Source organism: Marmota marmota, unplaced genomic scaffold, assembly GCF_001458135.2.
Source record: "Marmota marmota marmota unplaced genomic scaffold, marMar, whole genome shotgun sequence".
In the NCBI taxonomy this organism is placed as follows: domain Eukaryota; kingdom Metazoa; phylum Chordata; class Mammalia; order Rodentia; family Sciuridae; genus Marmota; species Marmota marmota.
Genome location: NW_025999913.1, coordinates 20,364,612 through 20,391,375, shown reverse-complemented (window position 1 = coordinate 20,391,375; position 26,764 = coordinate 20,364,612). Strand labels below are relative to the sequence as shown.

At 42.0% G+C, this 26,764-nt stretch overlaps 7 protein-coding genes and 1 pseudogene across 7 annotated transcripts in view; 5 read left to right on the top strand and 3 right to left on the bottom strand.

Annotated features, from left to right (window-relative positions):
* LOC107149361 (histone H4) overlaps window positions 1-4,853 on the bottom strand; it is a 6,499-nt gene extending 1,646 nt beyond the window's left edge. Inside the window, exon 1 of the mRNA XM_015494163.2 lies at window positions 4,483-4,853. Coding sequence (XP_015349649.1) covers window positions 4,485-4,796 — 312 coding nt within the window. The 5' untranslated portion in view covers window positions 4,797-4,853 and the 3' untranslated portion in view covers window positions 4,483-4,484. The remainder of the gene's footprint in view (window positions 1-4,482) is intronic.
* Window positions 1-13,605, top strand: part of LOC107149350 (histone H2A type 1) — a 14,593-nt gene extending 988 nt beyond the window's left edge. The window contains exon 2 of the mRNA XM_015494152.2: window positions 13,166-13,605. Coding sequence (XP_015349638.1) covers window positions 13,166-13,556 — 391 coding nt within the window. The 3' untranslated portion in view covers window positions 13,557-13,605. The remainder of the gene's footprint in view (window positions 1-13,165) is intronic.
* LOC107149345 (40S ribosomal protein S23-like) lies at window positions 11,027-26,764 on the top strand. Its single transcript, XM_048799908.1, has 3 exons — window positions 11,027-11,032; window positions 15,465-15,469; window positions 26,282-26,764. Exon 3 carries the CDS (start codon window positions 26,318-26,320, stop codon window positions 26,747-26,749), a length of 432 nt encoding a protein of 143 aa, XP_048655865.1. The 5' UTR covers window positions 11,027-11,032; window positions 15,465-15,469; window positions 26,282-26,317; the 3' UTR covers window positions 26,750-26,764.
* On the bottom strand, window positions 12,421-12,898 carry LOC107149356 (histone H2B type 1-C/E/F/G/I). The gene has a single exon (XM_015494158.2). The coding sequence runs from the start codon at window positions 12,861-12,863 to the stop codon at window positions 12,483-12,485; it is 381 nt and encodes a 126-aa protein (XP_015349644.1). The 5' UTR covers window positions 12,864-12,898; the 3' UTR covers window positions 12,421-12,482.
* LOC107149347 (histone H3) lies at window positions 14,405-14,878 on the top strand. The gene has a single exon (XM_015494149.2). It carries the CDS (start codon window positions 14,449-14,451, stop codon window positions 14,857-14,859), a length of 411 nt encoding a protein of 136 aa, XP_015349635.1. The 5' UTR covers window positions 14,405-14,448; the 3' UTR covers window positions 14,860-14,878.
* LOC107149355 (histone H2B type 1-C/E/F/G/I) lies at window positions 15,009-20,041 on the top strand. The gene is made up of 2 exons (XM_048799916.1): window positions 15,009-15,012; window positions 18,256-20,041. Exon 2 carries the CDS (start codon window positions 18,268-18,270, stop codon window positions 18,646-18,648), a length of 381 nt encoding a protein of 126 aa, XP_048655873.1. The 5' UTR covers window positions 15,009-15,012; window positions 18,256-18,267; the 3' UTR covers window positions 18,649-20,041.
* LOC107149360 (histone H2A type 1-H-like) lies at window positions 17,422-18,025 on the bottom strand. Its single transcript, XM_015494162.2, has one exon. The coding sequence runs from the start codon at window positions 17,965-17,967 to the stop codon at window positions 17,602-17,604; it is 366 nt and encodes a 121-aa protein (XP_015349648.1). The 5' UTR covers window positions 17,968-18,025; the 3' UTR covers window positions 17,422-17,601.
* LOC107149403 lies at window positions 22,443-24,309 on the top strand (annotated as a pseudogene).

The following is a 26,764-nucleotide window of genomic DNA, read 5'->3' as shown; positions in this document are numbered from 1 at the left end:
AGAACTAGAGTATCAGAGCTCCTAATAATACATGCACATGCCTGAGCCTCCCTAACAATGCTTTTCTGACCCTTTTTCCCTTGAGGCTATTTTTGATGGCTCCAAAATTATACCTATCTGTTATTCCAGATTTTTATTGATTATGCTTAACATTTCAATTACTTACATGAAAGCAATAGCTTTACTGATATGATGGCAGTGTCTGAATGGGGTCTGTATAAAGAGGGACTGGCAGTGGGACATTGAAAGTGATCACCTTCCCTTTACAGTTTCAGCTGTTGTGACTGAAGAGGCTCAGAACATATCACCCCAAATAGGCAGTTTTAGTATTTTGATTATTTTGAGCTGAAGAGAATTGAGAAGCAGCCAACACAGAAAAATCTCCTTCACCCTCGACTGCATAAAATATATATTTACCTTTTGTAAGGGAGACTCACACTTATAAAGGAAATTTTCACTAGCAAAGTCACTTGGACCAAAAAGCACACAGAGATGATTTTGTAACCTGAGAGACTCATCTGTATAACAAGGTGACTTTCATGCCCCATACTCTTCCCTTCAGCTTCCCTTTGTCCCCACTGTCCCCCAGGAACCCCAAAGTCTTATTCCTTTTATTCTGGGGGCCTCCATTATCTGGTAAGTCAGTTAATAATACAGTTAGAGATTTTAAATTTGATATATTAAAAAAGAATAAAAATTGCAGTTATTGGTTCCAAGTGTAGGGAAGAGGTAAATATATGTTTAGTGTGGAAAATGATTATTTAAAAAAAAAAAATGTGTCTGATTAGCGAATTGCTAGGGAATTGACCAGACACCTACACAGAGCAGACCTTGCTATAAGCATTTGCTATGTCCAGCAGTTAGAACCAAGACAGCAGAAATGAGGAGACTGGGCTTTCCTCTCCAGCTGCACTGTGATACCCACGCCAAAAGGAACTATAGTCTTTTGTTACTCCACGGGGTTTGCTAGTGTTGCTGCCTGTTTAGTACTCTGCCCTGGCCCAGCATCTCATATTACTGAGAGGTCTCAATGGGCATTAGGAAATTAGTTCAAACCTTCATTCAATAAGTTCCTTGAATAACTACTGTTTCAAACCCTTACTTGGCACAGTGATACAAGGAGAAAATAAAAAGAAAAGAAAGAAATCCCTCTGCCCCCATGGTGCTACTTTTGCTAGAAGACAAACTAACTGGTTTTTAAGATCTTCACTTTGCTATATCTAGTGGCCAATTATCAGCATTCCGTCTTCATTTTACTTGGCTATTGAAAATACTGACACACTGGACTGACAATGTCTCTCTTCTGTACTTCCTTCACTTGAACCCCAACTCATCCCCACCCCCCTAGCCCTACCCACCCAATGGTTCTGTATCTACTGCTAGGCCATATCTTCTCCCCAACCCCTCAACAGACAGCAGCACAGGGCTGATTTTAGGACTTTTCTGTCTGAACTCACTCCCTTGGAGATCTCATCTACCAGAACCTTAAACTCAATCTGTACATCAAAGATTTCCACTTCTACATCTCCAACCCAGGTTTCCCTCCTCCAGACATATATTCAACTCTGCTTTCTTTCCTCACATGCATACTTCATAAACTAAGGGTGATATATGTAAAATGGAACACCTCATATTCCCCTGCCAAGTCTTATATTTAGAAATCACCCCATTTGGTTGATAATAATTTCACCTGTGTCTGTTTTTACATTTTCATTCAGTTTTTTCAAGAAGATTCTTCTTTTCTCTTTCAAAAAATACACAGAAATTACCATCTCTCAAGACCTCCATCTGTGAGGGACTATCTCCTCTGTGGCCTTAGTCTCCTTAATGTTTTCTTGCTTCCACTTTTATCCTGTGGGAGTGATCTTGAGGCCAGGGTAGTCTCCAAATACATTACCAGATGAACTCTCCCATGGTACAAAAAGACTACAGCCAAATTAAAAGGCTGGGGATAGATGGCATATGGAGTCATATGCCCTGCAGCTCAGGAAAGTCAACAACAAGACGAGAATGGAGCAGGTAGGCCACAGCAGCGGCACAGAGGGATGGAGAGTGCTCATGTGTTTCATCTCTCTCACAGATGCATCAGCTATTGTCAGTGATGGTGGAGCTATTAAGAACAGAGTCCAGGTTCAGGCAAGGTGGAAGGTACCTGCATTTCATGGAAGGTACCCTGGTCCACGACAGGGACCTACTGTATTGAAGAAGAGAGACAAAATATGCCTGGCCACAGCTGGTGCTCAACACAAGCTAGAGAACCATGCATTTTGCTTGCTACCTGGGCACAGGCCACATGGGCCAGACTGGGTATTGCCAGTGGGCAGCTGAATTGAGGCACTTGGAATCTCCAGCATGTTTAACATCCAGGTGTATCCTGTAGAAGTACTGCCTTCTGATCATTTACTCTCAGTTCTTTATCCCCCCTTCCTTTTTTAATTGCAATATATTTGAACATGTGCTGTACTTACTAATCTTCTACCCTTAACACATGCGGGGAATTTCATCATCACAACTAAATATTGTCAAGTAAAACTACAGTAGAGCCATATTTTCAAATGTCAGGAAACCAAGACCATGAATTCTAGCAATTATGATCCAACCCTTAAACAAGTATTTTCATAATATGGTATTTGAATCTAATCATTTGTCCTACTTGGTATGTTTTCATGATAGAGTTGTGAAGAGATAAAAGACTGCTTGTTTTAAGAAAGAGTGAGTCCTCTGTCAGTAACTACATCCCTATGAGAAGTACTGGGGCATAGTAAAATTATTTTGTATAACATCCAATCTCTCCTCTGTTGTTTTCTAAACAAGGCCAGTCCATATGTGTCGTATATTTCCTACAAAGACATTCTTAAGTATTCCTAACAATATATCAGAAGATGTTCAATATTTTCCTGAAACTGGAAATTGAAAAAGATAGCAACTAAAAGTAAGTTAGGAAGAAATTAGTAAAGGAATTTTAGCCACAATAAAATCAGTAATTTCACTCCTAACTAAATAATTCTAGCCTTGTTGATCTTGGGTGAAGCATTCTGCTTCTATTGTGTCCTGAAAATCTTAAATCAGTCCTCAACTTTAGTCTGAACGGTATCTGTAGGCTTTTCTTTTGATACTTCTTGAAAACTCAATCTCAGGTCTGTAATTTGTAGTAGGAAGCTTTGGATAAGTGTATGTAGATGATGGAGATTATGTCTTGTTCAGTATATCACTCAACAACAGTAGGCAAAAGGATGAAATTATTTATTTAGGTATCATACTGTCAATAATGGGGACCCAGACTTCCAGGCCTTTTGATTTATCCCATAAAAATATTTCCTATTGTATAACAGCAAAAGTATGTATACCTAGGAGCAAAACCAATTGATGTAAGGCCAATGTATTACCACTTTTGTGCTAATCTTTTTTTGAAAAACATAATTGGTAAACAATATTAATAACATTTTATCTGGTTAAGAGACAAAATTTCCTTTCTTGACTTGCCCATTTTCTTATATTATGCAGAATATGACTAACTATAAACTCTTGTAATATTAGGAAACAATATGTACGACTTATGGTCCCTTAGGCACCTCCTAAAATATTTCATATATAAATAATGCAGTGGCTGCATGTCAAAAGCTGGCCCTTGATTTGGAAAAGGCTGTTGTTACATGTGTTACATGATGCTTCACTACATCACGCAATAAGCACAAGTCAGATTTCTAAGCCAGATTTTAAAATGTTAAATATAAAAAGAACACTTAAAGTATGTGCAATAATATACTTAGTTTCTCTTTAGCACTGATCAAATCAAAATCATTCAACAAATCAATGGAAATTATCACAAGTAGGTTTAAAACAAAACAAAAAAAAACTTGCCATATGTAAGGAAAATACCATACAGACAAAACCACCAGTCCAGAAAAATCCAAATACAATAAAGTTTCATTAAATAAGCATTAATCCAGAATGTGAAGCCTATCACAGGCATCAGCTAAAGGGGTTACAAAATAATGTTTATAATGGTATAACTCAGAGCTGCCTCCTTTTGTCTTAAAGGTTGCCTTGGTGAGGCAAGGGCACCTTATATCTTAACACTTCTCAAATGTGACCTCGTGTTTATGTTAACTTTGCTGCAACCCTTTGATGGCTTCCCATTCTTAACATTGGTCTCAAAACCACTTAGCTTTCAAGTCCCTTCAACCTACCGATGATCATAGAGAAAAAGGCTGAGTGAGACCATTAATAGCATCCACCCCTCGTGTAGCAGAAGAAAATGCAAGGGGGTCTTGGAGTCTCCTAACAGGAACCCCGAAGCCCCAGTGCTTAGGGAGGATCCGCTTCACCTTAACCCGAGGTCGCAGGCACCAGGCCCAGTTGCGGGCCGGGGTGGGCTCCCGAGTTTAGACGAACTTGTCCGTGCTGCGGCCCCTCCGCGGGAGTGGGCGGCCCTGAAAAGGGCCTTTAGTTGGGGAAAGCAGGTGATGGCGGCACCAGGACGCTCAGCCGCCGAAACCGTAGAGGGTGCGGCCCTGGCGCTTGAGCGCGTAGACCACGTCCATGGCCGTGACCGTCTTGCGCTTGGCGTGCTCCGTGTAGGTGACGGCGTCGCGGATCACGTTCTCCAGAAACACCTTGAGCACGCCGCGGGTCTCCTCGTAGATGAGCCCGGAGATGCGCTTGACGCCGCCACGGCGGGCCAGGCGGCGGATGGCGGGCTTGGTGATGCCCTGGATGTTGTCGCGCAGGACTTTGCGGTGGCGCTTGGCGCCGCCTTTGCCCAGGCCCTTTCCGCCCTTGCCGCGACCAGACATGGCAACTGCAAGGGAAGACCAAAAGCCACGAGAACAACGCTAGCCCTGGAGGCTGGCCTTTATACGTCTCCGGCGGACCAAGCTGAGAACCGCGGGAAGGAGGCGGCAAGACGGGAGGGGGAGGGGAGAAAACGCGAGTTCTTACTTCCTGGTCCGATGTTTGCCGGGGAACTTTTTTCGCCCCGCCTTCAAGCTTTATAAAGCTGCTTTTGCAAAACAGCACCCTGTGGAAAACAGGCGTGCCGTTGGGTACCCTGCGAGGTCCCGCCGCACAGAACCCACCCTGCGGCTCACAGATCCAAGACGCCGCCTGCAGACAGCGCCAGACCGGGCGCTTGCAACTTCCATAGGCTGATTGCATTTTAATCAGTCTCCGTTGAGAGAATCCAAAAGTGATTTTCGAGTCAGACCTTTTCGTGAGTTCAAAAGACAGTCTCACCAATTCACTAGCAATCTGATTTTTTTTAAATAATTCATCTTTTACCCACTTATGACCTACCACTTTTACCACGTGCAATTACTATTGAAATTCTAATCTATTACATAATTTAGCCACTCTTCCTTGCCAAAGAGATTGTTTACAATTTGATTTTTGACAATCAGCCTCAGGAAAAATGTTAAAAGTCACTAAGTCTCCTTAATAGTCCATCATAAAAAATTTCTGATTCATTTTAACAAATGTCTAGTATTTAACAATAATATGCTTTCTCAATTTTCTCCTATAAAGGAAATTTTTATATTTTCTGGGGATGGCTTCTGTTGAAATGTTTTGTCACAGAGGGTGCAGCTTTAAAAGTATTTGATTAATATTACTACCTTACCCTCAGAAAGCTTTTTTATCCTCACTGAAAATAGCAGTAACTGTTTATAAGTGTACCCTCACTGGCTGTTGTGACTTTTGTAGGTGAAGTGTTGACCATGTGCATGAGGGGTCTATCACTGGGCTACACCTCCAGATCTAGTATGATTTTTTTCAATCTATTATTCTCAGAATTTATTTTTGATGAAGATGATTGAGTCAGGTTAATCAGTTGGCCACTTAGCCCTTAGCCCGATTTATTGTTTTCAAGTGATAAAATATTCTTTAATATATTAACTTCTTGGGCTGGGGATGTGGCTCAAGAGGTAACGGCGCTCGCCTGGCATGCACGGGGCGCTGGGTTCCATCCTCAACACCCCATAAAAAAAAAAAATAAAGATGTTGTGTCCACCGAAAACTAAAATAAATAAATAACTATTAAAAAATTCTCAAAAAAAAAAAAAAAATATATATATATATATATATATATATTAACTTCTTTACTAGGAAAAAATGATGTACTTTCTATTTCATTTCCACTGAAAAGTGTTTGAAACATTGTAACTAAATGCAAGTTTAAGTAAAAATAAATGAAATCTTTTTAGCATTTGGATCATTATTTATTAATAATGTGATCAGCGTTTATTAATAAATTGAAGCAGAAAGAGTGGCTGCAGGGATAGAAAGCTGTGATCCGTTTCCTCAGACTCCTATAACAAAAGACAGGCTAACAAGAGAAAACCATAAATTATTTATTTAATCGAAATTTTACATGACACAGTAGCCTTCAGAAACAAAGATCAAGAGAAAACTGTCTCCTTTTAGGCTTCGATTTGATGAACACTAGTTGTATTGAAGTGAAAACGTGTAAAAGGTTCTGATTTAATGGCAACAGGCTGAGAGGAACCCAGCAACTCCTGTCCAGATGTCTTGGCCTCTCCTGGCATTCCTCCTCCCAGGTGTAGGGCAGGACTGCTCCAGAAAGGTGGTTTTTGTCTACCACCAGGCAAGGAAGGTCAGAGACTTTCTTCATGGCTAGCACTTACATAGAAGGGCATGAGGAGGTTAAGTCATATCTCTGTGTTTTATCTGTGTCGTTTGGAAACTCTTTGGATTTGTATAAAGAAGTGAGATGACCCAGGGTGGGGCCTGGTCACCCAGCAGCAAGACCAGCCATAGGAGGATGAAAGTCAGCCCCACCGTTCAGGGAGTCTAGGAATTAAGTTCAATCACAGAATGTTTCAGTCATGTCCATGTAATTCAGCCCATAAATCCCTGGACAACAAGGCAGTGAGCTTACAGCTTGGTGCATACATAGATGTGCTGGGAAGGTGACTTCCTGAACCTACAGGAGATGATTTCCAGAATCTGCATGGGAACGGCACAGAAGTGCTGCTTTCAGGGAATTTCCAGGCTTTGCCCTGTGTGTTTCATTTTACTGACCTCAATTGGAATCATTTTATGATAGAGTGTAATCAGAAGGGCAGACTTTTACTGTATTCTATGTCATTTTTCCAAATTATAGAGCCTGAAGGGGTTGTGGGAGACCCTGAATTTGATGACAAGTACTTGGAAGGACAAGGGGCCTAGTAGCCATACTTGCAGCTAGTGTCTGAAAGTAAAGACAGCCAGTCTTATTGGAAACATGCTCTTCAACCTGCGCCCCTCAATTGGTCGTCTCCAGCCTCTTAGTGCCACAAATGAATTGCAGTACAGCAGTTGGTAGGACTAACTACCAAGCAATTCATGTACATGGTTAAAAATTCAGAAGATACAGATTAGACACACTGGAAAAAAAAAAAAAACTAAACTAAAAATCACAGTTTAAAGGTAACCCTAGCACTGATATATATATCTATGAAAATATTCATCTCTTCACATATTTGTTATTTTTCAACATCTATTGGGATGCAGGTGTTTGCTGAGTGCCAACCCAAAATATGTTCATTTGTACATCAAATTGAAGGCATGTGAGGAACAGCAAATACAGCAAGGAGCTTTCTCTGAATTCCCCTTATCTAAAAATAGAGAAAGAAATTGTGAGGAATTCTCTTCCAGGAATCTCATCAAGTAGTGATGAGCTGTATCCTAGAAGACACTGAACGTCACCAGCATGCAGACAGACCTTGCCACAGGACCTCACCTGTTCTCCTGAGGGCCCTTCATCTTCCCCCAAAACAATTTGCTTTTCCCTCCCCATTATGAGGAGGGCATAAACTTCTAGACTAACAGGGCCTCAGATGTTCATCTTTCCTTCACGTGGTGCCCCGTGCATGTAGTAAATGTATAGGCCTCTCCTTATAGTTCATCCACACTTGGAGGGTGGAAAGTGCTCCTTCCCTCACAGATCTATTGTGCAGTTCTTCTAACTCTAAAAGAAATCTTCACAAATCCTGACACAATGTAAAAATGTTAACTACTTCTTTTTCAGGTTTTTGGTGTAGTTATGACCAGGGAATAGTAAATAGTTCATTCTTCCATCAGACAAGCCTAGACTTGAACCCTGGCTTTGGTGCAGTTACTTCTTATTTTGCCTTAATTCCCTCATCTTTGTGAGTGTGAAGACAATAGCATTTGCTCCAGAGGACACTAAAAATTAATGGCGATAATCGAGTGAAATGATTAGACTAGCTCATAAGATCTTACTAGTCACATAATAGCTAAAAAAATCTATTGTTAGCATCTGCTCTTTTGATATTCAGTTTTGATATTCAGTTACCTGTTGACTTTTTATGTGTATTCTTTAATTAACATTTATTTGTATTTATTAGCCTATATAAAGTGTTTATTACAATAATTTATTTTCTTTAAGTTCCTACTATATTTGAATACATCTTTACCTAGAATTTTGTTTTGAAACAATTTCTAAATAGTATCTTACAGCTAAAATAGGAAAAAGTCACATTAAGATCCTCCTTGAAGCTTACTCTCCTGTTTTCTACCTTCAAACATCACCATCACCTCAAACAGAAGATACACATGCACATGTGGTTAAAGTCAAGTCTCAGTAAGCAGACGAAAGATATGAGAGAGGAGTTATGAAACCAAGAAGCCACCTAAGAAGGAGATTGCTTTCCCAAGTCTGTCATTACCTTTGTTAGAAACACCTGGTTTGTCTGTATGCCTCACGGAGGAGAAGAAAAATTATTTTCTCTCTGCTCTTTTGAGTTCTTAGTTGGAGCTGAAAAGAGAAGAGCAATGCAGAGAAGAAAGGGAAGGAGAGAGTAACAAAAGCCAAACAAGTCCGTTGACCTGCTAATGGTGTATAGCATACGTCTCCCAGAAATCCTTAGTTCAGAAAGGTGAACTAGAGCTCTAGTTTACATAGCATGTTAAACAGAGAACAACATGTTTTTAGAAAAGTGGCAAACCAAGGAAAAGGATCATGCTTCAGAAAAATCAGCTGTGACATTTGAGTTCAATGCAAGGCTAATGAACATAGAACATGACCTGGTCCAGTTGGTCTGGCCGATGGCACCAGTGGCTTTGAAAAGCTTCCACATGTCCTGCAAGCTACTTCAGCCCATCCAACTCAAGCTGCTTTTTCCACTTTCATCTTACACCACCGTCTTACATTTTCATCATAATAAAATTCAACCATTACAGCTGAATAATAGCTACCTGTTAAAATTGATCCATTGTGCAAATTTTCTAAATTGTTACATTGGGCCCGGTTCCCAAGGTGAATTCTCTCCTATCTCTCCTCCATTGAAAAAAAAAAAGTAAGAAAAAATAAAAATCAGGAGCACTTTGACCATGAGTGTTAAACAGCAGGTATGGTGTCTTCATTGAGGCATAGGAACAATGCAATTAATGCAAGGAATTGGTATAAATACCTCTAGTAGCAATGCAAACACTACTACTCTGGTTTATTAGAACACAGATTTCTCAGAAGTTGACTCATTATTTCTAACCATAAAGATCCAAAGGACATTTAAAGAGGGAACAATGGAATAAACTAGTTTAGCACTGCGGTTTGATTTGAATATAATGTTATTTGGATCAGAGTTCTGTGACTGTCCTGCTCGGTCAAGTCCACCTCTGACTGAGACTTAGCGTCACAGCTTCGCCCAAGCGTGCTCAAGTCTTCCTGAGCCCTGTCCTTGCTCTACTCAGGGCTCACCTGAGAGCCCCGTGTTAAAGACCGAGGGACGATGCACGTCTAGATTTCCCACCGTGTGCAATATTCTCTTCCTCGTAGGTTTGTTCTTGGCCTTGGCATTTTGCATGCTGTCCTTGCTTTACAGGGCTAGCCGCCCGCATCCCCGCGGAGCCGAAGCAGCTGGGGAGGTCCTCGCTCACCTCGCCAAGTGCGCGGAGTCCCCGAGCGGCGGGAGCTGCCCAAGCCTGGCAGAAAGCGTTTGCGGGGGACTGACCGGGAAGACAAGACGGGCGCAGGGTCCTGAAGACCGCCTGTTCTTTGCAATCTAGCAAGAAAGAATCGCGAGTGGGACGCACAAAGTAGTAGGCGGAATTTATTTGGGAAAACGAAAATAAGAAAAATACGTGTACTGGATCTCCTCCTCCGAAGAAGGCGTACGTTCCACAGAACCGGGAAATTTTAAGGAGTTTGAAACAGGCTGAATTTGGGAAGCCTTCCAGCTCTTAAATCCGGAAACACAGATGTCAGACCCCGGAAGCCTCGGTCCCTTTAAAGGTAATAAGGAAGGTTCCCGGGACTGAGAAGAGGCCAAGCCAGTGAGATCCTGCATCTTTGAGCCCCGGAATCTTTGGTCGACGTAAAACTCATGAATTTCTTCTGCAGATAACAGATTTTTGCTGAGAATGTAGCATAGCCTATTTACTTAAGCCAGGACAAGGCCGCAGGTAAACTGCCCTTTAAAAGAAAGCATGTGGGGGATCAGCACAGTAATTCAGACTCAAGAATTATGTCAACATCCGGCTCCCATTGCTCACTTCTATTATCTATCACTTCTACTCAAGAAGCTTGTGAGTTTAGGATTTCATGTATGAGAAGCTTCTAAATGTGAGGCTCCAGAAATGTGGCCCATTCCCATTTTCCTTCCTCATTGTCCCCTGTCTGAGCTGCCTCAGTGTTCCAGAACAACTCAGTCCTTGTGCCTGAGATCAACCCCCGGTGCCATGAGATTAAAGAGTTAGAAGAGTAAGAACAGGAGAGTTAGACAGATCCAGGATTGCATAGAGTGCAACTTTTTGAGGAATTATTGACAGAAGCATGGTTCTGGACAGCAGCAAGGATCCCTGCAGTTTAGGTCAGAAGGAGAGTATTTAGGTGAATTAAGACAAAAGCAACTTCATTCTGGCTGGACTGCAACTGGCAAGTCTCGAGTTAATATGGAAGAGTTGTGTACATTCCTTGGGCAGGGTCACGTTGTAAAGTTCCACACACCACTGCAAAGCTTTGGTTTACTTATAGTTTGCTGGAAAACTATGCAGGAAAAACTGACTGGCGTTCCTCTGGGGCAGTCGACTCAAGGCGGCTGCAGGATGGTGAGCTGAATTCACAAACTCAAGCTTCCCCTTAGTCTCACTTCAAGCTTCATTAAGTTTATTCCTCAGATAACTTGCTGACCCTCTACCTTTTCAGCTATAAAGTGGGATTAATAGCAGAGCCTATTTAAGACTGTTGAGACAATGAAGTGAGTTAAAACAAAATAATTTGAGTATAACTTACAGTTAACAAGCCATCAATAAATGTTAAATAGGTCAAAAGGTTCATTATTATCCCTAGAAAATACTAGTTGGCTACACAAATTGCTCTATCAACCAAGGGATGTACATCAGCCAGAAGATCCATACTCTAGAAGCCTGAGGTCTGAGGAGCCTAACTTGTAGTACTCACTGCATTCAGGCACTTTGTTGATAGGCTGAAACATGAGACTGTCTTCTCTGAGGGTCAAAAGCAGTCAAATGTTGTGTGTGGCTCAATTTAATATTCTACTCACTGCCATATTGATAGGATTTCTAACAATGCCTGGCTCATACTGGATGAGTAATAAATATTTCTAGTAGGAATGAACAGAGTATATTGTCTTTTCCCCCAATCCTCCTTCTGCAAGCTTTTTCTTGACTATGTTTTGTGATAAGGAAGGTTCCAGCGACTGAGAAGAGGCCAAACTGGTGAAATTCTGCATTTCAACAAAGATGAAATATACATGTCATTCAGGTTTGTCCTTCATTTTCCCCTCAGTCAGCTAGCTGACTCTTGTCCCTTCCATCCTCCTTCCTCCTTTTTCTCCTCCTCTTTCCGACTGCCTTATTTCTAATCTTGCTGCTGAACAGAACCCCTCAGGATCTTAAAGGCCTCTCTGGCAGATCCTGCCACATTTATCCCCAACCACTCCTGACACCAGCAACTAACTCTAAAGGACTCCTCCATTCTACTCTGCTCAGATCCCTGCCTGACTGCACGGGTTCTTATCACTTGAAGCAGGGTCTACTTTGCTTCTTGCCCAGTTTAGAGCCTACATTCCCATTTTTTCCAAGATTCCATTTGGACTTCCCCATTGCAGGAACTTTGCTTGGTACAAATTAGGCACTTAAAACCAGTTTGCATAGCAAATACATACGAGTAAAGGATGGTTAGATGGTTTATAGAGAAGTGCGTGATAAGAACAAATGGATATGCTGGCTCCAGATTAAAACAAGTCTTGGGCAAGCATGGTGGTGTACACCCATAATCTAGAGAATAGCAATGTAAGGAAAAAGATGAAGAGTCTCGCCAATGCATCAAGGCTTTCTTAAAGTAAGAATCAGTGGCAGATACAAAGAGACAATTCCAACAGGATTAGAAAACATTCCTACCTCAAAAAAAAAAAGCAAAACAGCGAATTGGCTCTTTTCGAGAAAACGTGGGTGGCTCTGAAAAGAGCCTTTGGGTTTAGTGAACGCGGCCTCAGGACCATTTACTTGGAGCTGGTGTACTTGGTGACCGCCTTGGTGCCCTCGGACACGGCGTGCTTGGCCAGCTCCCCGGGCAGCAGCAGGCGCACGGCCGTCTGGATCTCCCGGGACGTGATGGTCGAGCGCTTGTTGTAGTGCGCCAGGCGCGAGGCCTCGCCCGCGATGCGCTCGAAGATGTCGTTCACGAACGAGTTCATGATGCCCATGGCCTTGGACGAGATGCCGGTGTCGGGGTGCACCTGCTTGAGCACCTTGTACACGTAGACGGAGTAGCTCTCCTTGCGGCTGCGCTTGCGCTTCTTGCCGTCCTTCTTCTGCGCCTTGGTCACCGCCTTCTTGGAGCCCTTCTTCGGGGCAGGAGCGGACTTGGCTGGCTCAGGCATGGCGAGAACGAACTGGCGAAAGTGAGGAGTTCACAACCGGCGCCTCTTTAAGTATAGAACGTTATGTAAATGAGGAGTAGTAGAGGTCTGTGGCGATTGGTGGTTGACTTGGCCTGACGTCAGGTGACAGTTTTGTCCAATCAAAGTCCGCGTCTTGCAAAAGCGCGTTCCATTGGTCAGAATGAAAATGAAACCCAACCAATCGTACAGCTTCGTTTTCGCGCCCAGAGGAGACTATAAACACTGCGTCCTTCCACTTGCCTTTCAGCTTTAGAGGCTCCCGGCGGTTCACCTGTGAGTATGTCTGGACGCGGCAAGCAGGGTGGCAAGGCTCGCGCCAAGGCCAAGACGCGCTCCTCCCGCGCCGGCCTGCAGTTCCCGGTAGGGCGAGTCCACCGCCTTCTGCGCAAGGGCAACTATGCCGAGCGGGTCGGGGCCGGCGCGCCCGTCTACCTGGCGGCGGTGCTGGAGTACCTGACGGCCGAGATCCTGGAGCTGGCTGGCAACGCGGCCCGCGACAACAAGAAGACGCGCATCATCCCGCGCCACCTGCAGCTGGCCATCCGCAACGACGAGGAGCTCAACAAGCTGCTGGGCAAAGTCACCATCGCGCAGGGCGGTGTCCTGCCCAACATCCAGGCGGTGCTGCTGCCTAAGAAGACGGAGAGCCACCACAAGGCCAAGGGAAAGTGAAGTCCCTATAACCTAATCTTCCTAAAACCAAAGGCTCTTTTCAGAGCCACCTACAATTTTCCGTAGAAGAACTGAACGCTGGGCTTACATCTTTTCAGGCTCAAACAGCCTCAAATCGTAGTTTTCTAAAAGATTTACACTTTCAAATGTCTCGAACTCAAGTGTCATGACTATGACGGTTTTTTTCACCACTCTCACCCCCCACCCTTGTTAGTCCTCCCGAAAGAGGATCAGGTGAAGGGATTTTCAGTGCTAAATGTAATGGTTTTAGGTATATCCTGAGTTTCACACATAAGTCCTCAGCACGTAGGGTTTTTTACATTCCTGAGCCAAGGGTGCAATTTAATTAATGGTACTTGAACAATTACTGGCTTGTGTGTCTCACTGTCCTTACTGTTTTTTTGTTAAAGCAGTTGTGAATGCTACAAGTTGATGGCCTTTTTCACATGCTAGATTCTACTTTAAAGATGACTTTGATTCGGTTTCTTTATTTTGTGTAAATGGGTAAACGATTTATGAATGTAAGGGAATCACTTTAAAAATAGAATTGTGCTGCGTTATCTAAAACTGAAAACTATCTCGTGCAAGGATGTTTCCAGATTATTAGTTTAAATTTTTCACATACAAGTCAGATTTTCTTGGTGCAAAATAAAATTAAAAATTTTAAAGTGAAGGCTTGAACATTGAGGTCACCGGTAGAGTTTAAGTGATTAACATCGTAGCCAAACGCGGAATATCAAAGTATTTGAGGTACAATAGGGAACGTCTCAAGTCCTTGACCAATCTGATCATCGTTGGGGGCCTGGCTTATTTTTGTCCAATCAGCTTCAGACTCCGACTATAAGTAAGCGGCCGGCTTTCTCTTTCTTTACGCGAACCCTGGTCTGGAGCTATGGCCCGCACTAAGCAGACGGCGCGCAAGTCCACCGGCGGCAAGGCGCCGCGGAAGCAGCTGGCCACCAAGGCCGCCCGCAAGAGCGCTCCGGCCACTGGCGGCGTCAAGAAGCCTCACCGCTACCGGCCCGGCACCGTGGCGCTGCGCGAGATCCGCCGCTACCAGAAGTCCACCGAGCTGCTGATCCGCAAGCTGCCGTTCCAGCGCCTGGTGCGCGAGATCGCGCAGGACTTCAAGACCGACCTGCGCTTCCAGAGCTCGGCAGTCATGGCGCTGCAGGAGGCCAGCGAGGCGTACCTGGTGGGGCTGTTCGAGGACACCAACCTGTGCGCCATCCACGCCAAGCGCGTCACCATCATGCCCAAAGACATCCAGCTGGCCCGCCGCATCCGGGGAGAAAGGGCGTGAGCTCAAGACTCCCTAGCCACCTTCTAAAGGCTCTTTTCAGAGCCACCCACACGCGCGCTTAAAAGAACTGTTGCTTGTGCTTCCTAGTCCCAATTCTGGACTTCTTAGAATCTCATTCTAAAACTTGAAGTATGTCCTATTATACGTGTACTCGTTAGTTCCATATTATTTGGGTTCTCCAACATGTGATTTTATAAGCATCTAAATAAGACCTAGTAGATTGGCCCATTTCTGTCCTGAACTTTTCAGTTTGCAAAATGTCTGGGGGAAAAAAATCAATTTTGAATCAACCTTATTAATGTATGTAATGTATCCAGTAATCAGAATTACAATCTCAATCCTTTTAGAAATTAGACAATCAGACTCGGACAGGAAGACCTTTTTTTTGCTAGCAAAGCAATAAAACTTTTCCGAGTTTTCTCAAAATAATATCCTCGTTATTGGATTGGCATCAAGCACAAGGACTGAGCTTTAGATAACAATTGGGAATTAACTTTCTTCTGGGGAGGAAAACATTGTTTAGGAAGGAAGCAATGGGATCACAGCCTCTGGTGAATACTGCAGGTTAAGTGTCTGCTGATCCAAGCTAAGGCTAATTGCTAAACAGACGGTATTCTTGAGTGTTGTAAGCAGTGCATTCCTTCGTTCCTGGTCGAGAAACTAACAGTTATATTAATAACATTAATAATTCAGGAAGACCCCACATAATTTTTTTTTCCAGGTTTACATCAAATTTTACTCTTGCTGGATAGATTGGGCACCTTCTTGGAATCTGCAGCCAATATACTTCTCACAATTAACGCTTAGATTCTGATTATATGAAGCACTTGTTCAGGGGACAGTGATTAGTTGCAGTTATAAGTACATGGATATTCTCTGAAAACACTCTGTGGTAAACTACAGTAGTCTGGTAATATTTTCTGAACTTTGAGCATGCATGCTTTCAACTTCCCATATAGGAATTCATTTTTGCTATAGTAATGGCACACAAAAATGAATAATCAATAATGCCAGATTATTTTTGTTCATGCTAAGAGGTAGATAGCAATGCTATTCACTAAAACAGGGTCAATCTGGGGTATGTATGTCTTATGACTTTCTTGGCTGAGAAATCTAGAAAGTAGATGAATATGCATGTATGAATTCAGGAAAAAATTTTGGGATGGACAAAAAGATTTGGAAGTCATTATTATATAAAAAGTATTTAAAACTAAAGGAGTGACCTACAAAATTCCTATTGGCCGGTGTCTTATAACCTTTGTCATACTGTCAATATTGAAAATTGTATTAGGTTTCTTCAGCAAAGCCAAGTCTTTGGTGATGGGCATTTGCTGCTGGATCCCCCATAATTTCCTCTAATTTCCAATTTCCCTTTCCCTCATATCACACATTACCTTCCACAGATACTATTCCTCTATGTTCTCCTAATTACCTATGCTTTGGTTATTTTAGCTATAATATCTTCATTATTTGTTCTGCTTCTTCTCAGTAAAATTGTCTCTTTAGGACAGAAACAACTTTTTAAAAAAGAATAGCCAAACTAGAATTTAATAAAAAGAAAAGTAGTCCTTACATCTGAATTTTCCAAGATGGAAAAACTGGTAAATGGCATAAATGTTCGAATAATTTTTAAGGCTCCAGAATAAAAGAAACTCACTATGCCTGTATAGACATATGGAAAACAATGAGAATCTTTGACCTCACTACTCTTAAAATGGCCATTGGCTTTTGGTGGGATATATGGATATACACATATGTGGATGTTATGTATAGGGATATATAAATATATATGTATATATATTACATATATTTTAATTTTTTTTCCAACTTAGGATATCCACCCATTAGCGCTCCTGGAATAACAGCATTCAGTAGCATAATTATTATTACAACAGAGTTTGGGCTTCTATACCTGGCCAGCTATTTAGTCTGCTTAGTGTACTGAGGAGGTATTTAACTCATTTAACCATAACAATGTTTGTGAGGGGTCTATGAGAATACACAGGTGCAAAAAGGTAAACTAGAAATATACAGAATAGAACTGGAAAATATCAGTATGCTTCTTACACAACTTTAAAGGTATTTTGTAAAACAAAACCCACATGTGAAACACACCTACACGGGACTATTAGTTTTAAATTCTTGCAACTTCAATAGTTGAGGGTAAAAAAGATTGGCTAAAATAACTTATGCCTGAGTACTATTACATTAAAGGAAACTTAAGTTAGAGGTTGAGGCGGGAGGACAAATTCAAGGCCAGTCAACTTAAAGACATGCAGTCTCAAAAAGGGATGGGGATGTCAGTGGCCAAGTGCCCCTGGGCTCAATTCCCAGTACCAAAAAGAGTAAATCTAAAGGCTATCTTATTAATCAACAGCAGCTTTTTGCTTGCGTCTCTAAACATTTCCTAAGCATCAGGGGTAACCATCCTTCTGGTGCATAAAAGATCACCTACTGAAAGAATGGGTTTATTTCCAATTAAATGTTCTTGTGAAGAACTTCACACCGTAGAGCACAAGTCAACAAATACCCATGTCCCTCATAGCTCCCAGCTGAAAATTATGGTAAGGAAAGGGGTTGCGCACACTGGACGTCTTACCGCTCAAAAAGACAGTATTAACGACATCTAAGAGACGTTAACGCTTACTTAGTGTCACCCTTTTTATGACTTGTGTAAGTGGCTCTGAAAAGAGCCTTTTTAAGCACTTGCAAATCTGGAGCTCACTTAGTTTTGTGGTGGGTCTAGGTCTTCTTGGGCAACAGCACCGCCTGGATGTTGGGCAGGACACCGCCCTGCGCGATGGTGACTTTGCCCAGCAGCTTGTTGAGCTCCTCGTCGTTGCGGATGGCCAGCTGCAGGTGGCGCGGGATGATGCGCGTCTTCTTGTTGTCGCGGGCCGCGTTGCCAGCCAGCTCCAGGATCTCGGCCGTCAGGTACTCCAGCACCGCCGCCAGGTAGACGGGCGCGCCGGCCCCGACCCGCTCGGCATAGTTGCCCTTGCGCAGAAGGCGGTGGACTCGCCCTACCGGGAACTGCAGGCCGGCGCGGGAGGAGCGCGTCTTGGCCTTGGCGCGAGCCTTGCCACCCTGCTTGCCGCGTCCAGACATACTCACAGGTGAACCGCCGGGAGCCTCTAAAGCTGAAAGGCAAGTGGAAGGACGCAGTGTTTATAGTCTCCTCTGGGCGCGAAAACGAAGCTGTACGATTGGTTGGGTTTCATTTTCATTCTGACCAATGGAACGCGCTTTTGCAAGACGCGGACTTTGATTGGACAAAACTGTCACCTGACGTCAGGCCAAGTCAACCACCAATCGCCACAGACCTCTACTACTCCTCATTTACATAACGTTCTATACTTAAAGAGGCGCCGGTTGTGAACTCCTCACTTTCGCCAGTTCGTTCTCGCCATGCCTGAGCCAGCCAAGTCCGCTCCTGCCCCGAAGAAGGGCTCCAAGAAGGCGGTGACCAAGGCGCAGAAGAAGGACGGCAAGAAGCGCAAGCGCAGCCGCAAGGAGAGCTACTCCGTCTACGTGTACAAGGTGCTCAAGCAGGTGCACCCCGACACCGGCATCTCGTCCAAGGCCATGGGCATCATGAACTCGTTCGTGAACGACATCTTCGAGCGCATCGCGGGCGAGGCCTCGCGCCTGGCGCACTACAACAAGCGCTCGACCATCACGTCCCGGGAGATCCAGACGGCCGTGCGCCTGCTGCTGCCCGGGGAGCTGGCCAAGCACGCCGTGTCCGAGGGCACCAAGGCGGTCACCAAGTACACCAGCTCCAAGTAAATGGTCCTGAGGCCGCGTTCACTAAACCCAAAGGCTCTTTTCAGAGCCACCCACGTTTTTCCTAAAAAGTGCTGGGATACTTATTGATGTCATTTTCCTGGCTTTTGCGGTTTTACGAGATGAAAAGACAAATTAATGGTGAGTTGCAACTAAGAAGTCACCAGATGTTGTTAGCGGATGAAGCCATGGAGTGTTAGGTCGTGGCGTTTGAGCTTGTACACCACCCCCGTGGCCGTGATCTCGGCGTGCTCCTTATAAACCCGGGAATACGCTACTGGGGTAGGCCAGGCAGCTGTTGGCGAGTTTGATGCCTGAATGTTGTCACGTGTCACCTTATGGTGGCGCTTCCCTCCGTCCCCCCTACTCCCCGCCCTCGGCTAAACATACATATTTTGGCAACAAACGTTTGGAAAACCGAAATCCGGCAAGCGTGTTGCCATTGACTTTCCTTGACTTTCAAGGCTTCGGACCAAATTGAAAACTGGAGGAACAGCCTTGCAAACCTCACAGTTGTAATTTCGTCTCCTGGAGGAGGAGACTATCAGCGCCGCCCTCTGGCAGGCATCCAAGCAATCTTACGTGACCGCAAGGCTGGCTCTATGCTGAAGCCTTGAGCATCCTCTAGTCTCTGAAATATGGTTATTTTAGGCAAGGAATTGCTCGGTGAAGATAGCTCTCTGCTTGCGGAAGTGGGAACGTAGTGTAACAAAGTTCACAGCCTAGGTTGGATAGGATGAAAGACCTGCCTTCTGGCGCCAGCGGCAGCACTTGCCATGTGTCACCACGAATAAATTTAAGGACTCAGTTATCTGTTTATCTGTAGAATTAATGTATTATTACTAAGCACAGCGTGTACAGTTTGGCATGTTACAGTGTTGGATTTGTGTTAACTTATTACAACAGCACCATAATGAAGTAAGTACTGCCATCTTTGGTTTCTCAAATGTCCAAGGTCATACAAGCCCAAAGCGGGGTGAATAGAACTTAAGCAGCCGAACTCTGGAGGTGTACTGCTTGTCTTAGGTCATAACCCTGCAAATAAGCACTAAAAGAAGCCTTTGCTTTTATCTGTCACTCTTGCCTTACAACTGTTTGTTTATTCAATTTTGTTGGATATTGACATGTTCAGGTACTGTGCTTGACCCTTAATCCACCTAGGCCAGTTCTTACCTCTGTTTTGAAGCAGGTTAAGCAGTTTCTTGTAGATGTCTTTCCTCTGTAAAATGTGAATAACCTGGAGACTTCAATGACAACTTTAAAAGAGGATTCATCATCTAATAGTCACTCGGTATTTCTTTTTCTTTTTTTCTCTTGACCTTTGCATATATCAGAATCATGTATGTGAAGACAATATTACAATAATAAAGCATTTTCCTACAGGAAAACCAGTAAATCAACAATCTCTGGCCAAATTTTTATTAATGAACTGCCATCCTGTTGCATTACGGTATTAACAGAACTTAGGAGATGCTTTTTAATCACCCTTTCCTGGTTCTAAGAGAAATTTCTGCAATTGACCAGCCCAAAATGATCAGTAAAAGTTAGCATCTTGACTCTTCTTAATGGCTTCACTAGCAAACCAGATACTAAAGTATATTTTTAAATGTTTTTCTTGGTACTATTAGGTAGAAATTAGACAAGAGCAGGGGATCAGCCCTTTAGGAATACTTGGTACAGAGCACATGAGTTAATCAACAGCCCTACCTCATTGGCACTCAGCGATGTAGCCGACAGGACAGCTACTTCAGGACCCTTAAATGGTCTCAGCCTTACAAACTACTCCTTTAGAATAGAAGGAAGATAGGTAAATTCAGGAGAGGACAAGGATGTATTTGCTCAGAAGGGCCTGATTGATAAGATGTCTTAAACAAGACACCACACAAACAACCTGGACCAGAGATCCCCAGACTTGGGGAAGCAGGATGATTGAGACCAGAGCCTACCACCATAAACTATGTAAAACCAGTTCCAATTAGGACCTGTCAGCCAGGCCAAGATGACCCAGAGCTGCCTCAGGTTCTTAAGCTAATGTGTTTGTGAATCCAGAGCCCATAAGTGATATGAGGGCAGCACCTTCTCACAATCTCCCTCCTTGCCAAATAAAAGCTAGTACACAAAGAAGTAAGTTGCCCTTCTGAGATCGATATCTCTCTTCTCTCTCTCTCTCTCTCTCTCTCTCTCTCTCTCTCTCTCTCTCTCTCATGCTTCCCCCTTCTACTTTCTCTTCTAATAAACTTTGCTGTACTTTCACTAAGTCTCATATCTTGCTTGAAGTCCTCTTATGCAAGATCACAAAAGCAGAGATCACAATGCAATCTCTGTTAAAAACTTTTCCCAGGTATCATGTTATCTCTGCTATTGGTACCAGCTGTATTTCCTAAACCATTCACCACCCAGTAACATTTTATTCAGTATCTACTATTCACCATAATCCATTCATTGTCTGCTGGGATAGGAATGGAAAATCCTGAATAAGTCTTTAATTCTTAGTTCAATGCTGGTGATCCTGCAACCTTGTAGAACATTCAAAAAGAGTTTCACCAGGTGCAGTAGCACATGCCTGTAATCCTAATGGCTCAGCAAGCTGAGACAGGAGGATCACGAGTTCAAAGTCACCCTCAGCAAAAGTGAAGCACTAAGCAACTCAATGAGACCCTATCTCTAAATAAAATAAGAATATGGCTGGAGATGTGGATCAGTGGTTGAGTGCCCTAGAGTTCAATCCCCAGTTACTCCACCCCCAACAACAACAACAACAACAAAAGAATTTAGTAACATCTGTCAAAATTAAAAGTTCTTATATGTTTACACCCAGAAAGTCTACCTATATAAAATTACTATTTTAAAAAAAAAATGTGCAAAATGATATATTTACAGGATTTTTCAGCAGCATAGTTTGAAGTGCAAAAGACTAGAAGCAATCTGAATGACCAGCAATAAATTTCAGTACACCATTCTACTTGGTGGATAAACAAATAGGAATGCTCTTTTTCTTCCCTGTGCCACATAATGTTCTAAAAGTTCTTTAAATAGTTTAATTTTTCATAACAACTTTATGAGATTAAATATTATTATAACTGTTTTACAGATCATAAAGTGAGGATTCAGAGGAATTGCACAAACTGCCTGAGGTTGTATAGCTGGTTAGTAGTGACAACATGTTCGAAACCAGACTTTGGCTTCAGAGTCCATATTACAGCTACTGTATACTATACAGCCTCTCTAGGCACTTGTGGTGACAATCTTCAAAATTTACTGTCAAATACCAAAAGCAAGTAGAGGATAGTGCAGTAGAAGTGTGTGCATGTGTGGTGGTGGGTGGGTGTGCTTGTGTAAAGTGTGTGTGCAAGAGCATGTGTGTGTGCACATGTGTACATGCGCATTTGTGGTATGTGTTTGTGGTAGGTATGTGCCTGTGTGGGGGTGCTTATATAAATGCAAACTATCTCTGAGAGAATACTAAATAACTATAATTGTGGTTGCCTCTGAAGAAAGATAGCTAGATGGATGGAGGATCTTTTCATTATAACTTGTTTAAGGTGTTTGGATTTTGATTCCTAAAATGCACTGTTCATTCATAAATAGTATAAAGAATACCTTCACTCAAATATTGCTAAAACACATCTTAAGACAATATAATGAATATTCCTGGAGAGGTGTGTGAAAAGCCCAAGGGGCACAGAATAAATAACATTGCTGATAGGAGTAGAGGGAATGCAAGACAGCTTTCTAGGCAATGAAGTAAGAAAATCAGAAATGGTGTGGTGGGCCTAAGGTCTGCAGGGACAGATGGAAAGAGCAGCCCAAGAGGAAGCTGTCAGTAGCTACACAAAGGTCTTCCTTTGAGGTGTCTTTAAATGATGACAGAGCTTGAGGATAGAACAAGTAGATATGAACTGTGAAGAGCATCAAGACTCTGAAATATGTACAATTCTAGATGCCAGTTTAACATGACATAGTTACTCATTAAATCAATCTAGCAATCACAGTGTTTCTTTGTTCCTCTGAGCAGGTGGAAGAAAGTACCATTAGTCCCTTTTGGAACTAGTAGACAAATCTGACAAGTAATAATTCACACTTAAAAAGAGAGAGATCAGCTTCCTCACGGTTTCTGCAACACGGGCAGGGGAGATCCAGCGGCTTCGGGGTGTCTGGTCCACTACCCGTCCTTGGTGCCATGTTTAAGGTGGTATCAGCATCCTACAGAAGAAGAATTAAGAATTCTTGCAGGGAAGCAACAAAAAGGGAAAAGCAGAAAAGACAGGAAATATAATGGTCACATTGAAAATAAACCACTAACCATTCCAAAGGATATTGACCTTCATCTAGAAACCATGTCAGTTACAGAAGTGGATACTTTAGCATTGCATTACTTTCCAGAATACCAGGTGGATTTCACAGTGGCTGCTACAGTTATATATCTAGTAACTGAAGTCTACTACAGTCTTATGAAGCCTACACAGAAAATGAATATCAGCTTAGTATGGTGCCTGCTGGTTTTGTCTTTTGCAATTAGAAGATGGTGGTGAAAGATCAGTTTGTGTCACCTTTGGATTTTTTTTCCTCGTCAAAGCAATGGCAGCTTTTATTGTAACAGAGAATTATCTGGAATTTGAACTTGAAACTGGGTGTACAAATTTTTCAGACAGTGCCATACAATTTCTTGAAAAGCAAGGTTTAGAATCTCAGGGTCCTGATTCAAAACTTACTTTCAAATTTTTCCTGGATATTTTCTGTTCACTCATTGGGGCTTTTTTGACATTTCCTGGATTACGGCTGGCTTAAATGTATCTGGATGCCCTGAATTTGGCAACAGAAAAAATTACACAGTAAGCGGAAAATGTACATAAGCACATGCAGATAAATATATGTTTTCCATCTTAATGAAGAACATTACTTCATATCAACTTCTTGGCACTTTTATTTATGGTTCTGCTCTGGGTAAAACCAATCACCAAAGACTACATTATGAACCCACCATTGGGTAAGGAAAGTGTCCCTTTAATGACAGAAGCTACATTTGATGCTCTATGACTCTGGTTAATAATCCTGCTGTGTGTTTTGAGATTGGCCATGATGCATAGTCACCTGCAAGCATATTTAAACTTAGCCCAGAAGTGTGTGGATCAGATGAAGAAAGAAGCAGGCCGAATAAGTATAGTTGAGCTACAGAAAATGGTGGCTCGAGTCTTTTATTACCTTCGTGTCATTGCCCTGCAGTATATGGCACCTCTGGTAATGCTGCTTCATACAACTCTGCTTTTGAAAATACTAGGTAATCATTCCTGGGGGATTTATCCAGAATCTGTCTCTACCTTGCCAGTGGATAATAGTCTACACTCCATTTCTGTTTACTCTGACTTACCATCTGCTGATGGGAAGATGAAGGTAACTGTTACACAAATAACAGTGGCACTGAGCAGCTTAAAAAACACTTTTACTCCTCTCCTTTTTCGAGGATTTCTATCATTTTCGACATGTGTTTTGAGATTGGCCATGCTGCTTGCCTCTTTTCTACAAGCCTTTTTGGGCTCTTCTATCATCAGTATCTGACTGTGGCATGAATCTCAGTTAACAAAAAAGGTCATCCAAGTCACACTCTGAATTCAAATATTTGTGTCCTTGAAGGGCTAGCAAAAACCAGAAGAAAGCAAATACAAAGGGGAAAAAAAAAAAAAACATCAAAGTACCCTGTTTAAAATGCTTCCTCTGTATTCTCAGGGTGAGTTAATGTAATATTTAAAATCACAAGGTGGATTGTTAACTATTACACTGTGTCATTGGAATTTTAACTTACTGTTTTAACTAATGTGAGAGGGCTATCTGCAGGGGTAATACTTGTGATTACCTTGGTTTACAGAAACCTCCAGCAGTCTTTCAAACTTCTATTATGACTCTAGTTACTGAATGCTCTTCATGGTATTAAGGTACTGTTAGTAGTCCTAGTGGCTGCCTATAGAACAATCTTCAAACTGAGCCATGCTTTAGGGGAGAGAACAGAACTAAAGTCATTTCTGTTGGTAATATATTAGTTACTCTTCAAACAACAACAAAAATCCAACAGAAAGGAAGAGATAGCTACGTATATTACAGTAAGGAAAGCTGCATAGATACTTTAAATTTAATGGAGTTGTATGTGCTTGATATCTGCAAGTACTGCTCCTTGAGAGTAGCAAAAGTGTTGTTTTAAATTATATTTTACCTAAGTTGAAAGTTCTTTTTTTTTTTTTTGAGAGAGAGAGAGAATTTTTTAATATTTATTTTTTTTTTAGTTTTCGGCAGACACAACATCTTTGTTTGGATGGAACATGGGCATGCCAGGCAAGCGCAGTACCGCTTAAGCCACATCCCCAGCCCAGTTTAAAGTCTTTTAAAACTGTTGGCCGTATGAACATTTGCAGTCTTACTGTTAGGTTTGGGCCTGCCATATTTTATGTTATTCTGTGATCCTAGATAGTTTCTTTTAATTGTCTAAAAATATTTATCAGTACTGATCAGACTTTTAAGAAATTACTTTGAAATCCTGCTGACTACATGTATGTATTGTATATATAATATATTAAATATATAATATATTGAGATTATAAAAGATGAAAATATTGGGATCCTTATAATATTTTAAGCTCTGAATGTATGTTAAAAACTGATTTGAATGAGATGTATTTGTATCTAGAAATTTTATTTCTGTTTGGAATGAGATTAAAATACATTTTGAAAGTTCAAAAACAAAGAGATATCAGATATAATATTGCTAGTTTATAGCTTATGATCAAATAGGAAATGGGTTGGAATTGCACACCACACAGATAGAGATCTATGGGATGTGCAGCTATGTCTAGTGTTTGCACATTTAAGGAGACTTGGTACAAGTGAGATGACCCTCCCTGTTTGTGTTAATTTGAACAAACAACCTGGTGCAGTGGTACAAAATGCCATCTGGTAAGCAAAGCACCATCCCTCAGCAAACTGAATATATTGGCTCCACAATCTTGAAATCCTGCCTCTAGAAACATATGAATAAGTTTCTATTATTTACAAGCCACCTAGCTTATGGTTTTTTTGTTATAACAGCCTAAATGGATTAAAGTGCACAAAACTGTATCATGTGGGAGAGAGAAAGAATTTCACATGCCATCTCAAATTCTTTGACCTCATTTATAAAAAGAATTATAATTCTTTTTGCTTCAAGAAAAAGGGAACATGTCCTTTGATTTTCTTCTAGTCATTTTGTTAATTACAAACTTCATTTATGAAACTAACTAGATTCCGAATTTGTATTTGTAAATATGATAAGATAAAGTAGGCCTGAATGCATATTTTGCATGAAGAAACAGGAGAAAGCTGAAGAAGATGCGATTTCATAACAAGAGGATAGAAAGCATGTAGAACCCATATAGTATGCTTTGTTTTTTTTTTAATCTTCATATATTTAGTGTAGGTAGATTCAAATTCTTTTATGCAAGTTTTTTTCTCATTTTTCAAAAATATTATAGCCTCATGTTTCCCTATGAGAATCTGCTCTTCAGTCTCTCAGAACATATTTATAAGACACAAGCTAGAGTGGAATAATCTGGGGGATTTAAGGCTGGGAAACCTTGAGGCATGTCAGTCCGTTTGTGCTGCTATAAAAGGATGTCTGGCTCTTTTGCTCGCCCATGGCATTGACAAGATGGGCAAGTTTCACCGTCTTCGTACTGCCAGGAAGCTCCGTAGTCACCAATGGGACCAAAAGTGGCATGATAAACAATACAAGAAGGCCCATTTGGGTATAGCCCTGAAGGCCAACCCTTTTGGAGGTGCTTCCCATGCAAAGGGAATTGTGCTGGAAAAAGTTGGGGTTGAAGCCAAACAACCAAATTCAGCCATCAGGAAGTGTGTCAGGGTCCAGCTGATCAAGAATGGCAAGAAAATCACGGCTTTTATACCCAGTGATGGTTGCCTGAACTTTATTAAGGAAAATGATGAAGTTCTAGTTGCTGGATTTGGTCCAAAAGGTCATGCTGTTGGTGGCATTCCTGGAGTCCACTTCAAGGTTGTTAAAGCAGCCAATGCCCCCCTTTTGGCCCTATACAAAGGCAAGAAGGAAAGACCAAGATCATAAATTTTGCTGATGAAA